We start from the raw sequence: 20,913 nt of genomic DNA, 5'->3' as shown, positions 1-20,913 counted from the left end.
GTAGGGACATATAAAGTTAAGGATGACCAGGAATAAATAAGGATAGATGCAAAATTAAGTCAGTAGAAAGGTGAGTGGAGCTTTGAACTGCTCAGTTTTGAAGACAGAGAGTAGTATAGAGAAGTAAACCCAGGGAAAAGAGAATACCTTTAGGAATGGATACTCCTATGACGTAATAAACTGGAAAGAATTTAACTTCTTGATAGCTTTTCCTTGAACTAAAATAAGGTCAATTTAACAGCTTGACAGCTTTTCCTAGAACTAAAATAAGGTTACATGTACCATTTCATTTAAATTCCTTCCCTTATATTTTGTAATTTGCTTTGGTTCCTACTATATTTTTGAAAAAGTCTGATATATTCACTGCTATCATGCAGATGTTTGTGTGCCCCTGAAATGTATGTGTTGACACCCAATCCCCGATGTGATAATGTGAAGATGTGAAATCTTTAGGAGGTATGTCATGAAGACAGAGCCCTCATGAATGGGCTTGGTGCCCTTATAAAAGAGGACTGAGGGAGTTTGTTTGCGCCTTCTGTTATGTGAGGTTGCAACAAGATGACACCTTCAATGAACCAAACATTATTCTCACCAGACACCAATTTCCTGTCACCTTGATCTTGGAGTTCTCAGTCTTCAGAACTGTCAGAAATGAATTTCTGTTGTTTATAAGCTACCTAGTCTATGATATTTTGTTATGGCAGCCCAAATTGACTAAGACACTCACCTTGTTAAAGTCTGAGATATCCTCCTAACTCTTTGTGAAGAAGGTAGAGAGAAATAATAGTCAAGACCAGGTGAAAATGGCCTTATCTTTCTTACCCCTTCACTATAATTGTTCTGAAGCACCATCAACCAGGATACTGAGGGTCTGTAATCTATCTCTAAGTTCCAGGTGACCTTGAGGAAACTGTACAGTTGGACATGGCAGAGCAAAGATAAAGATGCCCACAGAAGTAGCAGGAAGCAGGTAGTCCAACTGACAGAATACATGAGACAGCACACTCTGCTTGCTTTTTATTTTCTATTCAAAAATACTAGAGGGAGAAAACCACATGAATGGGGAGAAATTGGATTTTATATCACTAAAAAGGAATTATGTAATATCAGATGAATATGAAGATAAGTAAAACTACAATCAGACTAAAACAGAAAAAATAAGGTATCAGTGAATTGTAGGTATCCAGTTTATTGAAGAGTTGTAGAGAGTAATGGTACTTGTATTCAGTAAAGGGATATTTGAATTGGTGAGTTTTGGAAATGCTACAGTTTATACCAGAGTCTATGGAGCAGCCATGAAAATGGATGCTGAATAGAGTAGATTTGAGAAAATTGAGATATGCAGAGATTAAGATATTAGATGGATCATCTATGGGGATGTTGAAATATTTCCCATGAGAGTATATATTTGGGTGCAAAGAAAGACTGTGAACCAAAGTCTTTGGTAAATGAGAATAGAGGGTGGTAGAACAATTCTGAAAAGGAGAAAGGGGTGTATACAACAAAGTAGAAGACATTGTACAAATTGGAAGAGGAATAATAATCTGAAAGCTGGGACCAGGGAAAATACTGGCTCTATCTCCTGATGCTGTGGAACAGAAAATGAGAAAGGACAATGATCTATACCAGTCATGCTAATATAATAGAACCCCAAAGAATTTTAATAATGTATGACCATTGTTAGAAGAAGAAAATATGATAATGCATCTCAAACATTTAACACCAGCCCGGAACATTTAATAGGCTCAGTGCATGTTACTACTTTTACACAAAAGCTGGGAATATTTAAAGGAAATATAACTGTTTCCATTTTACAGCTAAGAAAATTCAAACTCAGGAAGATTAAGTGACTTGCTCAACTATGTAGGCCTGATTAGTGCCTGAATAAGGAGCCAAATCCCTGTATTCTTCTATCTGGTTTCCTAATTGCCTGCAGAGGCTGTGCCACTATGGATAGAAAAGTTTTGTCTAGGGCCTCTTGGTGTGGGATTGGATTGCCCATCTCAAAGTAGAGAGTGGAAAAGAGGAAAATAGTCAAAAAATCTTCCCAAGGAACAGTCTCATGGTTTCAAATTAGAGCATTCTAGGAAGGAGTGTTTATTTAAATCTGATTTTTAAGTATCTCTGTTTAAATAAAATATTTTAATAAAAATATAAGTAATAAATATCAAATCTAGACAATGTGCTTTCCAACTTATTAAAAACCTGTGCTTATGAAATAATCTAGCCTTAGAAATTCTTATCCAAATCCATTTCCTATGTGGAAAATGGATGTTTTAACTTTTTAGGTGGTAAAGGTAACATTTCTTTTAAAAGTCAGTTTAATATGTCATACTTTCAGGCAGAGATCCATCATAACTGGAGGAGAATCTTACTCAAAAGCTGGACTAGGGAGAATGAACTCAAGACTTTGGCACTCAGCTGGGCTGAGTGGCTCACCCTTGTTATCCCAGTACTTTGTGAGGCCAAGGTGGAAGGATCCCTTGAGGCCAGGAGTTACAGACCAGCCTTGGCAACATAGCAAGACCCCATATCAATACATACATACATAAGTACATAAAAAGACTTTGGCACTTCAGTACATCCAGTATTAACTTGCAGAACATACTTGCAGAAGAATAAAGCCAATAAATTCTTAATGTATCTACAATGGAGACTCTTCATATCAGATAAAATCAAAATAAGTAACTCAGAAGAAATTACTGAATGCAAAAAAGGAAATTGGAATAGACTGTAGAGAAATTATTCTAAAACACTGCCAATTAAGAATGTTAAGTTTGACTAATATAGAAGGTGATCAGCTTCATAAGAATGCAAAGAGGACATAAACTCTGATTTTGAATCAGGAGACAAGTATTGAAAAAAAATACCTCAAAGTAAAAATAGCTAAGTATTTTAATTCCTTGGAGGAAGTATATCCATGGTTGGTATGACCCACCAGAAAAGAACAGAATTATGTCCCTTCTTCTAGGTCCAAGGACAAAAACAGTCCCACACATTGAATTCCTCATGAAATAAATGACAGTGGTGGAACCTTACCAAAAATCAGATTAAAATAGGTATGTGGCTGAATTTGAGCCAAAATATGATATCTACTTTGAGCCAAATACTTTCAGTAAAATCTCTCGAGAGCCAAATGTTCTTTGATGCCAAAAGACTATATTTTTGCAAATTACTATAACTGTATGTAAATAGGGTGGCCATATAATCTATCATACAAACTGGACACTTTTAAGTGAAAGGTGGTGCTGCTGATAATTAATGCCAGTACAACAGGGGCAAACTCAGATGGTCCTGGACAAATCAGGACATATGGTCACCTTCTATATGAACCATTATTGTGTAATAGATTATAGTAGTACTCACAAAAGAGTGAAGAAAAACCATAGGTAGATGTGAAAATAACTTAAGTCAAAACTCTAGGAGTTGAGTTCATTTGTTAGCCATGATTGCGTCTCATTAGGTGTTGAAGATATTCCAAAATAATTTCTTTCAAAACTTTCTAGAAATTAAAAACAATTATAGCTTGTGTGTACAAAATCTTGAAACCACAAATGTGTTACTGGCTTATTTTTTGGAGTAGAAGTTAATTAGTACCGTGTTCTTAGCTCTTATGTGAACATGCACATGTGCATAGAATTCTGCTGATACTACATTAATGGAATCCTTACTTTTCCCTTCATCAAGAGAGCTACAAAGGCCCTTTCGGTCTTCTATCAAAGGTAAATCTTTGATAGAAGCAATTTTCAAAAAAAGAAAAAAAAAGCGACTGCTTTTTTTAAACTTTAGGGAAAAAATATTTTTGGCCAGAGAAATCAATTAACAAATTAAATTCAAACATATTTCTCCTTTTGAAAGTTTTGCTGCTGATGATGATAGTGATGATGATGATGATGACAAAATGATGATGAAATGCTCTTGGTATCTCTACTTCACCACCTGTTCCTTCTCACAACAAACACCCAAATTCCACGTCTCACTATATGGAACCACCACCCACTGATTTACTGCTCAGACCGAACAAGGATTCATAACTCATCTTCTCTTCAGACACCCCATGACTCATCAGTCAACAGATCCCCAGGTTCTATTTGCAAAGCACGTCTTGCATGTGTCCACTTTTCTCCATTCATATCACACTACACTAGCCCAAGCCACCTTAATTTCTCCTAACCAGAGTTCCTGTTCCTGCATTCCTGTTTCCACAGTTTTCCTGCCACCCACAGAAGGAATAATCTTTTCAAAAATGCAAAGCATATTGTTTTGTTTAACTTCTTAAGCTCTTCAGTGGCTTCCCATTGCACAAGAATAAAATATCACTCCTTGACCTGGCTGACCAGGCCTTCTGTGAACTCATCTCATGCCATTTACTCTTTCCTTCACAGTGGTCCTGCATCACTGGCCTACTTTCTGTTCCTCCAGAACACTTCTCTTTCCTAACTCAGGGCATTGTCTTTAGCACATTCCTCTGCTTGTTACACTCAGTGTTGAGCTCTTCTTAGGCTAGTTCCTTTTTATCCTTCAAATCTCTGCTCTACAGGACCCTTTGTTAAGATTTCCATGACTACCTATTTTCCCAACAGTTAGGCTCTATTATATCTGGCAAATTATTTTCTAGAGTAGTTATTATACACTAACTGTTCTTGTGTGTTTATTTATTTATGCTTATTTTCTCCAATTGCATCTAGAGCAAAGGTCAACAAACTTTTTTCTATAAAGAGGCAGATTGTAAATACTTTAGGTTTTGTGAGACATATGGTCTCTGTTGCATCTGCTCAACTCTACTAGTCCTACAGCATGAGAGCAGCTATCCACAATACATAAAACAATGGGTGCGGCTGTGCTACAATAGAACATTATTTACAAAAAACAAAACAGTCATTTGGCTGCATTTGGCTCGTAGGTCATGGTTTGTAAATCCTCCGTAGGGCCCTTATATGCTTTTTTCCCTACCATATCTCCAGCACCTCACACAAAACAGGTACTTGGGAAATACTAGAAGGATGAATGAAAGGAGTTCCTTCTATTTTCCAGGCACTACCCACATATTCACAACCTTTCATCCCTATTAAATTCCTGGAAGCTAATCATTTTTATTTTCATGTTATAGAAAGTGTAAAATAAGGCTCAGAAAAGTTTACGAATTCATCCAAACTTACACAGCTATTGCCGTAACAAAGTACCCCACATTATGTGGCTTAAAACAACAGAAATGTATCCCCTTACAGTTGTGGAGGATAGGAGTCCAAAATCAAGATGTCAGAAGGGTCGTGCTCTCTCCAAAGTCTCTAGGAGAGAATCATTCCTTGCCTCTTCTAGCTTCTGGTGGCTCCCACCATTCCTAAGCTTGTGACAGTCTCTGCTGGGGTCTCCACATGGCCTTCTTTCCTCAGTGTCTCTCTGGTCCTTCATATGTGGCCTTCCCTGTGTTTCTGTGTGTTCTTTTCTTTTATAAGAATGCCAGTCATTGGATTCAGTACCCATCCTAATCCAATATGACTACATTTTAACTATTTTTAATCTGTAGTGTCACATTCTGAGTTTCTAGATGAACATGATTTTGTAGGAGGGATAGTTTTCACTCTGCTACAACTATAAAATGGTAGTGTGATGATTTGAATATGACACCATTTCAATAATTTTTCATTCTGAAGTTATAACCTCAGCTATTAAGTTAAATTAAAGTTAAAAGTGATGTCAAATTTTAGAGTTATTTTGAGAAAAGATGATGTGAGAGTATCAGTGGAAAGGAGAGTTAAAAACCTACCTTTTAGGAGCTTTGTGTATGTCATAATTTCTAACAAATATCCTAAATATAATGTTACTGTTGATTTTAAGGACATTTGATCCATATTTTATGACTAGAGATTTAAGAGGTGTTTCTATAGATATTGTAGATATTGTTGGTTGAACAAGGAGTCTCACATCCAAAATTTCCTGGTGTTTTATTTTTTGATTAACATCTCGGCATAGCAGGCCTGTAACTCAGGGTTTCCCCCAAAGCTTGTTTAAATCATGTGTCTTCTATCAGGGAAGAACACAGTTCCATGGTCTAATTCATTTAGAAAATGCCAAGCCAAACCAGGTAAGACAGATTGTTTTATTGCAGTATATAATTTTTTGTTAGCATTGTTTTCATTTATTAGGGAGTTTTGTGAATTTCTAAGAGATAGGTATTGTGAACATTTTTCCACATTGAGCATTTTCAGAAACTAATCTGTGCTACACACTTTGGCATACCTACTTTGGATCTTTTCTCACTTAACTAAGTGCAGGTAAGTTCTCTTTTTCTGGAGGTAAATTTGTGAAGACACTTCTCTTGGGATTTAGAAATTGGTTTTGAACCCCTCTGTAATGGATGAGATTCCTGATAGAAGAGGAAACACTGATGGGCTGCACTAAGGCACTACTAATTTGTTGGTCAACTCATTTACTCATTCATTTATGTGCTCATTATTTCACAGAGACACATGGAGCTCAGGGAAGTAACTATAAACATAAAGATGATTGAGAAATAGATTTCTCCTCATTAAATTATCCAAATAATACACATCGATCACTATTTCCCACAGTATTTTAATAAATGGAAACCACATGTTATGGACTAAATTGTATTCCTTTCAAAGTCATATGTCTGAGTCCTATCTACTAGTATCTTATCATGTGACTGCATTTGGAAATAGGGTCCACCTTAAAGAGGTAATTAAGGTTAAATGAGGTTATAAAGGAGGGTCCCTAATCCAATACAATTAGTGCTCTTATAAGTAGAGGGAGTGACACCAGGGATGCCTGGGCATAGATAAAAGGCCATCTGAGGACACAGCAAGAAGGTGGCCACAACAAGCCTAACTAAGTAAGAGAGAGGCCTCAGGAGAAATTACACCTGTTGACACCTTGATCTTGGATTTCTAGCCCCTAGAACTTGGAGAGAATAAAAATTTCTGGTATTTAAGCCACCCGGTCTGTGGTATTTTGTAATGACAACTGGAGCAAATCAAAGCACCACTGTTAATTGTTCAGTAGGTCCTTGCCTTCAAAAGCTTTCCTCAGCTAGTTGTAATATCTACCAAGCCTTTATAATTCCTTTATTTGTATTTTAGAAGAATTTTATCAGAACCAACTAGATTGTAAACCTCTTGAGAATAGGCCTTTGTCCATTGTATAATTGCATTTTCACACTGACTCACAGAGAGCAAACAGTAGTAGAAAAAATATATCATCTACATTTCTACTTTCATCTGTACATTAGTAATTGAGAGATGACCAAATGCATCTCTTGGAGAGAGTAAGAAATAAGAAAAAGAGAACTACAAAGTGTTAAACCCATAGTTAGAAGCTTCAAATGTCTTCTTATTTAATACTTTCCTTCTATTTTGAGATAAATATCTTTATCCCATTTTGCAGATGAAGAAACAGAGTTCAGAGAGGGATCATAAAATCATAAAATGTCATCAAGTGCTTAATTTTAAGAAAAAGAAAATCTGGCTATGCAGAACTAATAAAAAATGACTGAAAATTTTAGTGGACTACATGTTTATTTCAGTGAGATACTTATAAGTGATACAGCCATCAAAAAGTTAGAGTAGTGTTAAGTTGTGCAAATAAAAATAATGACTAAATAGCGTTATTGGTCACTTACTGTCAGGCACTGATCTTGGTTACACATATTTGAATAGTTATGTACACATAGAAGCAACTCCTGCATTTTATGGGAAAATAAAGTCTTCAGTTCCTTAAACTTAAAGATTTTAAGATTAATAATATCATCATCATAGTCATTTTCTTCTTCATTAATAAAATTAGGCTTGGAGGAAAAAAAATGAGTGCTGACTTCCTTCTGGAGCTATTCTGAACAGCAAAATAAACTATCATCAGGTAAACAGGCAACCTACAGAATGAGATGAAATTTTTGCAATTTGTCCATCTGAAAAAGTTTAAAATCCATAATCTACAAGGAACTTAAATAAATTTACAAGAAAAACAACAACCCCATTAAAAAGTGGGCAAAGGGTATGAATAGACACTTCTCAGAAGAAGACATTTATAGAGCCAACAAACATATGAAAAAGAGTTCAACATTACTTATCATTAGAGAAATGCAAATCAAAATCACAATGAGATACTATCTCACACCAGTCAGAATGGCTATTACTAAAAGGCAAGAATCAACAAATGCTGGTGAGGCTGTGGAGGAATAGGAACGCTTTTGCACTAGGGTGGAAATGTAAATTAATTCAACCATTGTGGAAGATAGTGTGGCGAGTCCTCAAAGACCTAGAAGAAGAAATACCATTTGACCCAGCAATCTCATCACTCGGTATATACCCAAAAGAATATAAATCGTTCTGTTATAAAGATACATGCATATGTATGTTCATTGCAGCACTATTCACAATAGCAAAGACATAGAATCAACCCAAATGCCCATCAACGATAGACTGGATAAAGAAAATGTGGTACATATACACCATGGAATACCATGCAGCCATAAAAAATAATGAGATCATGTCCTTTTCAGGGACATGGATGGAGCTGGTAGCCATTATCTTCAGCAAACTAACACCAAACACTACATATTCTTGTATATAAATGGGAGCTGAACAATGAGAACACATGGACACAGGGAGAGGAACAACACATACTGGGGCCTGTGGGGTGGGATCTGGAGCAAGGAGAGCATCAGGACAAATAGCTAATGCATGTGGGGCTTAATACCTAGGCAATGTGTTGATAGGTGCAGCAAACCACCATGGCACATGTTTACCTGTGTAACAAACCTGCATATCCTGCACATATATCCCAGAACTTAAAATTAAATTAAGTAAAAAAAAAGAAAAAAAGAATAGTCAAAGAAACATGTCAATTCTCTCATCATCATTACAAAGGAGTCTTCACTAGGAAATTGTTGTTGTTCAATTTGAACCCTTTTCTATATTGATTCTTTTATAATTATGTTAAGAAAATTCAGTCTCCACATTTCAAAGCTAATAACATTACCTATTTTGAAAGGATTGCCTATTTATTTTGCCTTTATCAGCAAGAGAAGCTCATCCTTAATGCCTATCATTGGGCTAGGCATTAGCAGAAGCTTCTTAAATACAATAGGATATGCCTGAGTGTTTTTCTTATCTGGGATCAGTGTTTCTTGAGAAGTACCTACAGAGATACTCTGAACTACATGTGAGTTAGTATGACGATAGCAAGCATCATTAGAGGAATTAGAGTAGATAACCCGTGTGCATGCACCGGAGAGGTGCAGTTACGTGATTTGATGGAGCTACCCAGAACCAAAAATGACAAATTAGAGTTACCGTGTTGTGGGGCATTTTGAAACACTACAGAACAGTCCTAGTGAGGACGGGTCACGAAAGACTCTGCATTGATGAGTACAATGTACCCAGAAAAAAACCTAGTTGGAAGATGTGTGTGTGTGTGTGTGTGTGTGTGTGTGTGTGTGTGAGAGAGAGAGAGAGAGAGAGAGAGAGAGAGAGAGAGAGAGAGAGAAACGCATCCAAAAAATCACATTGTTGTGGCTATGAACACTTAACTAGTAAATAAGAAAGACATGGTGCAGGAAGGAAAAAAAAAATTATCCAGAGGGTGTTACATTCTGCCGTTCAGATCATTGTAGTTGCTCAAATAATATTAATGCTCTATGATGAAGATGGTAGCGAGGATGATGATGATTAATGCAACCCATGGAAAACAGCGCTGGGGAGGATGACATGGGCGAGGGACCAGGATAGGGAGGATGACTCACGGGTGAGGGGTACCTGGGGATAGAGCGAGGTGCTGTGCACGTTGGCGCGTGTTGGGGGAGCGGCCGGGGCACGCGTGGCCTGGACCCCGGGAGTGGGCGGGTGGGTACCCGTGGGCGGAGCGGCTCCGGGACTGAGTGGCTGGCAGCTATGTCTGCGAGAGCAGCGGCATTACCCTGGATGGAAGCCTCCGAGACTCCGCCTAACTGACACCCAAACTCTCCCTCTCCCTCCCGCAGCCCCAAACTGGAGGCAGCCGAGCCTGGGAGCAGCCTACGCGGCGGCAGCGGCAGCGGCAGCGGCAGCCCCAGCCCTCGCCCCAGCCCCGCCCCCGCCCCGCGCACCGCCGGAGACGCCCGGATCGGCGGAGCCTGGCGCGAGCCCTCGCCCCCTCGCTGCGCCTGCCGCGCCTCCGCCTTCCCGCCCCCGCCGGCCGAGGCTGGGCTGCGGGAGGCGGCCGGGCGGCCCCGAGCCTCGCTAGGGCGACCAAAACAAAGGCAGCATCCGGGGCTGGGTGGATGCAAACAACCATGAAAGACTGGGTTCTCGCTCTCCCGGGCTCTGCTGCTGCTGCTGCCGCCGCCGTCGCCGCCGCCGCCGCTGCTCCTCCTCCTGCCGCCACCGAGAGGGCTCCGCTGTGAGGGGAAGCAGGGGCGCAGCTGCTGGGCGTGCATCCGAAAGGTGAGAGCCGGAGAGCGAGCGGAGGGGGCGGGCAGGCCATGAAAATGTCCTCGGCCGTGGGGCCCCGTGGTCCTCGCCCACCCACGGTGCCTCCCCCCATGCAAGAGCTTCCCGACCTGAGCCACCTTACCGAGGAGGAGAGGAACATTATCATGGCAGTGATGGACCGGCAGAAGGAAGAGGAGGAAAAAGAAGAAGCCATGCTCAAGTAAGCCAGCCCCAGCCGTGCCATCCGTGCCTCCGTGCCTCCATCCGTCCATTCACCACTCACTCCCCCAGTCCTGGCGGCTGAGTGTGGGGAAGGGGCGGCCAGGATGCTGGGTGTGGGCAGAGGTGCCCGCCTTGGGCCAGGGGCGCTGGGCTTGAGCAGGGAAGAGGTCAGGGGACCAGAGGAGGGAGGGGATATGCCACAGAGCCAGGAACCCAGGGACCTGGGTGCAGAGGAGGGTTGGGTGGACAGGAGTCACTCTGGTGGTGGGAAGTGCAGAAGCTAAGAGGCGCTGATCCCACCCAAGTGGAAGGTCCCTGGGCTGGGAGCAGGTTAGGGGGCAGGGGAAGAGTAGAAACCAGGGGAGGCTGGATGAAGAGGTGCTGAGGACAGCTCCTCTTCTCTTCTTGGAGTTGTTTAGCTGTTCGGGGTTACCCCAGTGAAGGGTGCCTATATTTATATCATAAAAATGCTTATTTTTAGCGTTCATTTTAGTAATCATTCATCTCACAGATCAAGGTTGGGTCTTTTTTTGGGCAGTTGCCATCTTTGGCAACCTGCCTCCCCAGCTTCTCTTTAACCTTTTATTCAGAGTCTTCTACACAGCATACCTGTGTGAAGACAGATTTTCTTACCCATATGTAATGCTATTGGCAATACAAAGTTTTTAATCATGGGAGAAGCTGGCAGGGACTCTGGCCTAAATAACATAGAGGTTTCTCTTTACTGGTTTCCAAGAGACCTCTGGGGCCTGTTTAATTCCTGGAGGAAACAGTCTAATAACGAATTGGATATTTGCACTCCTCCTCACTTCATTAGAGCCCATCAGCCATTCAAGGGATCTCTGTCTGGTGCCCCATTTTTATGGGGACAGGGAGAAGATGGGGCTCCTTGCTGGTGGTGCAGGAGTGTGTGACTCTGTGCTGCTGCTTGCCTCAGACAAAACTGCTTACAAGGGACTGGCAGAGAGATGGGGCTTTCCTTGCTTAGTATCACCCATAGAGTAGTGCCAAAGAAGTCTTCAACCCTGCCTTCTCTTGGGAACTTTCCTTCAGGTATTCAGGAAAGTTTTCACTCTGGGGCAGGGGAATTTAGGGGCCTTCACTGTGATTGAATCCTTGGTGTCTCCTGCTTAGGCTGGAAGGTATATCTGGGGCCAGGGGATTGGCATGAAGAGCCAATGGGAACCTGTTGCATCTGGAGTTAGCTGATAGCAAAAGAGGGGTACGGAAGGAGCAGGGGTGACACCCAGACACAGAACACACTCAGCACGGCCTCTACCCCACACTCTAGAAGAGCTTCCTGGAGAGAAGATGCTGCCGAGGAAGATTTCTTCCGCTTCCCCTCAGTGCAGCAGTGCCTCATAGGAGAGGAATGGAGGGAGGTGGCATTCACAGAATGATGGATCTCCAACCAGGACAACTGACACACAGATAAAGGAGGGAGATCTTGAGGGAGACGTGTGGATGTTAGGTTACAGCAAAATAGTATAAATCCAGTTATTCCTGTCCTTTCATTGTAGATTCAGAAAAGGGCCATTAACTCCGAAGGCTAGAGCTGGCCTGATTCTATAAAGAGCAGCAGGTTTCTGAATTCCCTGCTCCTTCTCATCCAAAAATCAAGTACTTTAAGCCTGCCGGCTTGAGGGAGGCAGAATCCTCGTTAATCTGCTGCCTGTCCCTAGTGGAAGAATGACGTCCCTGGTGCTGCAGGCTTCCCCTCTTCTGATACTGGTAGTAATGGATGGTGTCTGATGGTGCTGCTGTCTGTTTGTCTGTTGTCAGTCCGTCTGTCTTCACTGGTTGCAGCCCCTGCTACCTGTCCTGAACACCTTTTCTGGTTGTCAGGATTTACAGGTTTGCTGCTGTTCCTTTCGGTGTTTGCTGCAGACAGCAGGTGGATCGAGGCCTCCAGCAGCTAGTGGAAAATATGGGCGGCTGCTTGCCGGAGTCCGGATAGGAAGGGGAAGGCACAGTGCAAGTAGTGGCCATCACGCTTCTTCATTGGCTGTCTCAAGCGTGGTGTAGAGTGAGGGATTTTAAGTGGGAGTGGGTGAGTTTTAGGACAGAATTCCAAATCTTCTAATTGCCAAAGGACAGCAATTATAAGATTGTATGGGCTTATGTGGACAAATAAATTTAGGAGCACTGTCCAACTGCTCAGGTCTAACATATCTTTTCCACTGCTTCCCCTGTGACTGCTTTCTACTGGTTTGCATATATTGTTCTTTTATTGCATGGATTCACAAAATATCACAGTATGTGATGCTGTTATACAACAGCCCTCTGTAGTCCTGGACCTCTGCATTAACTTTATCAATCAGCCTCCTCTGCTAATGTCTTGGCCTTTTGTTCAATGACAGATTGGTGAGTGTTTTGAAATCCCTGTGTGCTGCCATGTAAGCATGTCATATTGTCTGCAATTAGTGTAAAAGTGCTCTACTTTTTTTTTTTATAAGGGATACTTTGTGTCTTAAAAACTGGGGATAATGGGAACTATTCAGATGACACATATATATGGGACTTAATGACACATAGTCATAGATGGTGACCTTTTAAAAACTTTGTGTTAAAATAGATGGGAAAGCAGGATTCTTTCACAGGGCTTTAAAATATTGTTACATCAGAGAAAAGTTTTTGTGGTAATTATAAGTGATTATAATCACATATCTGAGAAATCACTTTCACAAAAGACCCTACAAAGCTTAAGTTCTGGCAATAGAACAATTAGACTTAAAATTCCCTTTTGTTATCAGTGCAGAACTATCTCCTTAAGCTACCTACTGTGCATGCTATCTCTCATCACAACGTGTAAATAGACACAGAGAAAAAATAGAAAATGATGGGTGAATATGAGAAACCAACATTATAAAATATCAATTAAAATGTATTTGTAAGTTTCATTGGCCTTGATTGTAAATTAGTACTTGCATTTGGTTTTGAGAATGTCTTTAAATATGTATAAATGGGAAAAAGTCAAGCTATTTTCATATCAAGATTTTAGAAAAATTTTATTTGAAATTGAAAGTACTTTATTATAAAAAAATTTATTTTGTTAGCAAAGTACACTGATTTTAAATTCCATTGCCATATAACTAGACATAGTTGGCTCTCACAAATTATGTTTGATGATTGACTTAATTATCTGCATGTTAGAGATCTTTTCTTAATAATGTTTGGATGTGGGTGTGCATGTGTGTGCATATGTATGTACACACACGTGTGTGTTCTGAAGGCTTTCTAAAACCTAACTTCCTCAATGAATATTCCTTCAAGTAACTTTTACTAGACATCACGAGCTAATGTATTACATAGGCTGAAAACTGCATTATCTGGGACCTAAGTCAGGGAAGATCTCATTAGATCTAGAATCTTACTCCTTTTTGAGGAAAAAAAAAAAACAACTTCATAGAGAAAGCAGCTACCAAATAGTAAGAGAAGAGAAAAAATGTGGAGAATTAGTTAAAGTGATGGTTTGAGGATGAGAATTGATTACCATACTGGAATATTTAATGTAAATAGTTAACATTTATTGAACATTAACCTCATACTAGCTGTTATTCTAAGTTATTTAATCTAATGCCAAATAGTTAAACTGTGTTCAAGTTTAATATAAGTATAAATGTTTGGATTCTCACAATAGCCTGTGCAGAAGGTAAGCCAGATAATATAATTCTCACATCCTCACAGTACACTCAGAGAATCTTAGTAATGGTCTAAATTGACTCACATAACATGGGTCCAATCAGGATTCAAAATCAGATTTTTTAGCCAAAATCCAAGTATTTTCCCATACACTACACTGTCTTCCTACCAAGAAGAAGCTTCTGTTTCATTTATCTTTCCTTCAAATTAATTTCTAGTCTTTCCTTAGTTCAGAGAAGTGGCTTGGCAAAAGATTAGGCTGATTCAGATCAGCTGCTGATCACAGCAGAGCCTGGGGCTTCACCTATACCCTTTCACAGAATGTAGAGATAATAAAAAGCATCACAGTATAGTGGAAAGACCATTCACTTTGTATCCAAGTGTTTTTACATTCTAGTTCTGCCACTTACTGTGCAAACGTGGGCAAGAATATTAAATCAATATTATATAAAGTTTCATTTTTTCCTACCAATCCTTCAACCCATGGTATGAATTGATTTATAAAGAGTATTGACTTTGGTCTTCTCCTTCTCTTCTTAAAAGGTAACCTACAATTTTTCTTTCTGATCATCCATAATTGCTACCGTTTTTTTTTTTTTTTTTTTTTTCCTGGAAAGGAGACAGAAAGTAGAAGGAGAAGAATTCCTGTAACTTCAACTTTCCTCCTTCTTTTTCTTACTTTACGCAAATATAATATTGTGGTCTGAAATATATCCATAAGGCTCATTATGAGAGATGCCAGTTACCAACTGGGAAAAGAAGAAAAGTGAAAGGAAAAACTGGGGAGACTTGAAAGGGATGAGGATAGAGTTCCCAAGTATGCAGGAATCACATTTTCATTGGGGTTTGCAAATATTTTAATATCTTATGCCCCAAAATATGAGAAAAGCATTATTTAAGTAAATAGAGTACTTAATTTGAAGGAGAACATGGAAACCAGTGTGGGCTGGATGTGCTACTGCTGACTTAACTAATAGAAGGATAATGTCTTGGGAACATTACTTGCTTAACTTTTTAAATGAGGAGAACAATTTGTGTAAACTTGTACAGTGAACTTCCTGGAAATATATCAAATATTAATTCCTAAAATCATATTTTTATTCTCCCATACCTATAATAAGCAGATGAATGAAGTTGCACTACCATGGATTATATTGTCCATTATATTGCGTTTCATTTGTCCTCATGGACTGTTTTCTACTTTATACATTTGGTCCTGTGATAATCTATTGGGTATTTTAGAGCTGGCCCTGAGAGTCGAAGTAAATTTGCCTGAGGCACGTGGCAGCTGTTGTAATGACTCCATGTACACTGACCTCAAACCATTAGTGTTCTTTTAAATCTTTAAAAGGGTACATTGAGTGGTGGGCATTATGATTTGTTTACCTCATGATTGGGAAGGAGACTAGCATTTATTGTGTACCTTCTATGTGTTATGCATGTGGCTGGATGCTTTCTGAATTTTACTCACCAGGTTTACCTGTTGATGAGAAGTCTAGCCTGTATTTATTAGTTTTCCAATATTAGTAATTTCCCAGAACTAGCTCTATACCTTCCTTTGCTCATGACATTTGATTCTAGAGTCCAGAGAACAAAACTTAAACAAGTGAGAGAGGAGCTTCATATGACTAGTAACATGTTCTGCCCTTTTCTGAGGGTGAGCTCTTCAGAACTGTCTGGCTTCCCCAGTTCTGGCCCCAGGTGACTCTCTAACCCCATTTTTATCTGAAGCTTTCCTTATGTGCTTGATATTTTGCCCACAGGATTCCCTAATACAGTAACATTTTCCTACCATTCCACCTAACGATGAGTTATCTCTGCTTGCCACGGTTGTTCTGAATTTTATTTATTAAGTAGGCTATTTCTAACAAAGTGTCATATGATATTTAATTCAACAAGACCATTGTTTCAGATATTAGAACTGGGTCAGGCATTAGGCTGTTGGGATAGAATAAAGGCGAATCCTCTGCTTACAGCCCAATGTTGGCTGAGTTCCTATCATTGTAAAACTGCCATGGTCAGAAAAGGAAGTGAGTGTCAGATACTTGGATAGAACACTGGGTTAGATTCTGGTCTTAACATTATGACTTTTTATAGGAATGAACATTGTGAAGCTAATCCATCCAAGCATCAGATTTTATATGTAAAGTGGAATTTATAATGGCAGCCTGTCTAATTTGTGAAGCTTTAACATGATCGTAGAAGCAGCTTATCCTCCAAATTGCTGTTTCCAAGAAAGGTGCCATTATTATGCTTGTTCTTTAAAACTGTAGAGGAATACCAAGATTATGTTTTCAGGTAGTCTCTGAAGGTGCTAGGGGGCTTAGGAAGATGAGCTCTTGGAGAAGAGCCCATCTATCCTTTCATGCTAGCGATGCAGTGTTGCCAGGGTTGCAGCTCCCAGTGTGAAAATTTGACAAGGAGCTAAAAGGTAAAATGAGTTCAGGGCTTGGTCTGAGACTATATTTACCTTCTTTCTTTTCTTTTATTTTCCTTCACATTAAATAGCTTGTGCATGCTTTTTTTTTTTTTTTTTTTTTTTTTTTTTTTTTTTTTTTTTTTTTTGGCACAAAAAACAATGTGAGCACAATGATAAAGTTTGAAAGATCTAAAGGGCAATCTTAATTCTAAAACAAGAAGATAAATTAGTTTGTGGTCATTTCCTCATCTTTTACTAGAAAAAAGATTTGGAGAAACACAATGATAATTTTAGTGTCAGTGGGTTTAATAAATTATTCATTTTCAGAATTAGCTGAGTAAGGGGTCGTATATTTGTCAGGTCGTATATTCTTTCATGTCAGTTTACCATTGAGTGATGTGCTAAATTGCATGTGTTTAAGAACTTTTTGAGATTCTTCATTGGATGCCTTAGGTTTCTGTATTTATATTCTTACATTCTTATATTGAGTTTATATAAACTTATTTTGACTAGGTCACTTTTCTGTGGACAGCAAGAGGGGGATATTCTGAAGAATTGATTTTAGATGTTTCTGCTTCTGTTGCAATATTGTGAAAACTTGCTATTCATGTGAATCCTTACTTAAAGACAAAATAGAGCTGTTTAAAAGGAAGGTGACCGTATATGTTCATTTTCCTTTATCTGTTTATCCCAATTTCCTGCTATAATTATGTATGGGAACCTCTTCTCTAAATTTTGAGTTTCAGCCTGGATGATAAATTATATTGTCTTCCTCTTTATAAATCTTGCTTTCTCTGCCCAAAATACAGAAGATCAAGCAAGTAACAGTCTTAATATATATTTTATCAATAACTAGTGCAAGCAAGTGGTAGATATAAAATCTTGATCATTGTTTGGTAAATGGGGAACACTTTTCTGAGAATGAGGTATTATTGGCTGGACATGGTGGTTCATGCCCGTAATCCCAGAACTTTGGGAGGCCAAAGCAGGTGGATCACTTGAGCTCAGAAGTTCGAGACAAGTCTGGCCAATATGGTGAAACCCTGTCTCTACTGAAAACACAAAAAATTAGCTGGGCATGGTGGAGTGTACCTGTAATCCCAGGTGCTCACGAGGCTGAGGCAGGAGAATCGCTTGAAACCAGGAGGCAGAGGCTGCAGTGAGCTGAGATTTTGCCACTGCAGTCCAGCTTGGGGAACAGAGTAAGACTCTGTCTCAAAAAACGAACAAACAAACAGACAAACCTTACTAAAAAAGGTATTATCTTTTATGGAATCTCGGTGGAATGCTACTTTTTATGGAAAAGCTGAATTTAAAATTTTAAAACATTTTTCAAATAATAGTAGTCATGAATTGCAACTTCATGTAGGACTCTCTTTGTCTCTTTATGAGAATTCTCCTTTGAGCCTTGCAAAGAGCAGCCTGCTGCAGTTTAGTGATGACATCTTTAATGTGTGAGAATTTATTTAAATCAATTTTAGGATGTAATATTTTTAGATTCCTCTGAGTCCAGATGGCAAAATAAGGTAATGTTACAAAGAGTAATTTCATGTAATTTGTAATATTTTGATAATTCCTCTGATGTTTAGATAGTAAAATAATGTAATGTTATAGAAAGCAATTTGATATAATTAGTAAGTAATCAATGCATTTAATTAGAATATTAGCTGTTTTAAAGAAGCATAATGAATGGAAGACATTTTATGTAATATAGAAAATAGTCCCATGCTAATGATTTATACATTATTTAGTATTTGTTTGTATTACCCATCATTATGCCAGGTAATTTAATTTTTGTCTGGAAGATGCTAGTATATTTACATAGAGAAAATATGTGAATTGAAAACCAATTAAGATATATGTACTGTCATATAAATGTCTTACACTACTTAGCTTCTTTTAATGGACTCTCATGCATAATATACATACTCACAAGTAGAAACTAATGTAGTAATACTGATGGAGTTTTCTTGCTGTATTTGCTAGACTTAATACTCTGTTTGGTTAGTTCACAACTAACTTACATACGTATTACTTTCTGTACTTAAAGCAGTATTGCTTAATATTTGAAGACCATTCTTAATCTCAAGAATATATTTTAAAGTTGTAAGTTACTGGGGCACAAGCATCGTATGCCACATTATTATTTTTGTTGTTTAAACACAACTTTTAAGAAAATGTAACAAGGAACTCTTTGAGGCCAGGTGCAGTGGCTCACACCTGTAATCCCAGCACTTTGGGAGGCTGAGGAGGGCAGATCACCTGAGGTTAGGAGTTTGAGACCACACTGGCCAACATGGTGAAACCCTGTCTCTACTAAAAATACAAAAATTACCCGGCATGGTGGTGCATGCCTATAGTCCCAGCTACTCGGGAGGCTGAGGCAGGAGAATGCTTGAACCCGGCAGGCAGAGGTTTCAGTAAGCCGAGATCATGCCTCTACACTCCAGCCTGGGTGACAGAGCAAGACTCCCTCTAAAACAGCCAAGACAACAAAAACAAATAAACAAAACTCTTTCATGGGATGTCTAGCTGTTTTATTTTCAATTTATATGGTTTATATTTTGGAAAAATCAGGCAGATTGTATATGAAGTATCTAGGGTATGTAAAAATCAGTGTATTGGGTTTCTTTAACTATATAGCAGGGTATATCCACTTGGTGGTTCTATCGAGGTTAGAAAGATTATTTAGTATATCGGTAGAAGGAGATGAAAACAAAAGTAAAGTAACCAAATGGCTTTTCCTTTTATATTTCACCTAGCTTAGAAAATTCATCTTCCTTGGCTATCTCTGTATTGCAATATATTGGAGCTTAAGTATTCTTTCCTTACCCCTTTTTTTCTGGGAAATAATGAAGACATTTTTCATCCTAATATCTGAAAAAAAAAGGGATATTGAAATGAACAGTCTCATTTATTTTAGATATTAGAATTTTGGTAAGAGCCAAAATCCTAAAGAGATTCTACTTTTATATTATTCATGATCATGACAATTTTCATAAAAATGTAATTTTGAAAAATGAATACAGCAAAATCTTCTTATAACCAGAATGGATATTTCAATTTACAGCTATCTATGTACCCTAGGTCAAATTTAGCCACCTAATATATAGCAACTTGGAGTAAAAACTTGATGCTATTGTGACAAAGATATTATGGTCTAAGTATCATGCCAGACACAGGAATTAGAAAGGGATGTTATGGTATTTACAGCTCCAAAAGCCTAAGCTCTAATAGTCACTTTAGGATACAGCTATGATTGATAGTCAGTCAAGGGGCTATCTAGCCTATGACTTCCATAAATGTAGCATAGTTAAAAGCTCTAGGAGGTCCACATGCAATAGAAGAGAAATAAACATGGTACCAGGCCACAAGAAGCAGATACTTTTGTCCCTGGTGAGGTTGTGTCCCTGTTGATTTTAAAAAGTTTACATATGCACTTTGGAAAAAGACTAAGTAGTCAAGAACACAAAATAGGAGAACACAAATTCAGTGCTGATTATTATAAGAGTTGAAGAACATTTTGAAGCTCCCTCTTGCCCTTGCTTCTGTAATTCTGCATACTTTTGGTTTGCCTTCAATGTTTCTAAATGCTTCTATTTTTCCTTCTCTCAAATCTCAAATGTTGGCATTCCCATTGGGTCCCACTCTCAATATTCTCCCATTTTATATGCAGTTCTTTGTGAATCTCCAACAATGCCTTCAACCATATATATCTCAATACTCCCCAAATCTATATTACTGCATTAAGATTTTCTACTAAATTCTGAATTCATGTCCTGTCTACCTGTTAAATTTCTCTGCTAAGTGTCCTATAGGCCCTTCAACTTCATTGTGTCCTGTTATAAATTTCTTGACTTTCTGCCTAAACACAGTGTCTCTGTATTTCTTGTCTGTGTGGGTAGCATCACCAGTGTAACTCCTCATTTTTCCTGTCATCAAATCCTGCAAATTTAATCTTTTGGAATCTTTAAATTTCTCTCTTATTTTTCAATCCCATTCTTACTACCTTAACGTAGGCTCTCTTCAATGCTTACCTGGATGCCTGCAGGAACTGTACTTACCTGGATACTTGCAGGAATCTCCTGATTTATTTTTCTGCCACTAATCAGAATTCCTCCCATCTGATCTATCTCAACATTGCTGTCAGAGGACTCTTTCTAAAATTCGTCTGATTGTGTCTCTCCCCTAAAACCTGCTTAC

General features: G+C 38.8%; 1 protein-coding gene across 27 annotated transcripts in view; it reads left to right on the top strand.

Annotated features, from left to right (window-relative positions):
• The first annotated feature begins 9,503 nt into the window (after nt 1–9,503).
• Nucleotides 9,504–20,913, top strand: part of RIMS1 (regulating synaptic membrane exocytosis 1) — a 521,656-nt gene continuing 510,246 nt past the window's right edge. For 6 of the 27 annotated variants that reach the window (XM_074398071.1, XM_074398067.1, XM_074398062.1 and 3 more), the window contains exon 1: nt 10,097–10,647. In XM_074398071.1, coding sequence (XP_074254172.1) covers nt 10,478–10,647 — 170 coding nt within the window. In that variant the 5' untranslated portion in view covers nt 10,097–10,477. Of the gene's footprint in view, nt 10,648–20,913 lie in introns of all 27 variants that reach the window. The other 21 variants (XM_074398073.1, XM_074398072.1, XM_074398069.1 and 18 more) reach the window with 8 other exon arrangements.

This window comes from Saimiri boliviensis, chromosome 4 (genome assembly GCF_048565385.1).
Source record: "Saimiri boliviensis isolate mSaiBol1 chromosome 4, mSaiBol1.pri, whole genome shotgun sequence".
NCBI classification, from domain to species: Eukaryota; Metazoa; Chordata; class Mammalia; order Primates; family Cebidae; genus Saimiri; species Saimiri boliviensis.
This window is presented reverse-complemented; position numbering and strand designations above follow the sequence as displayed.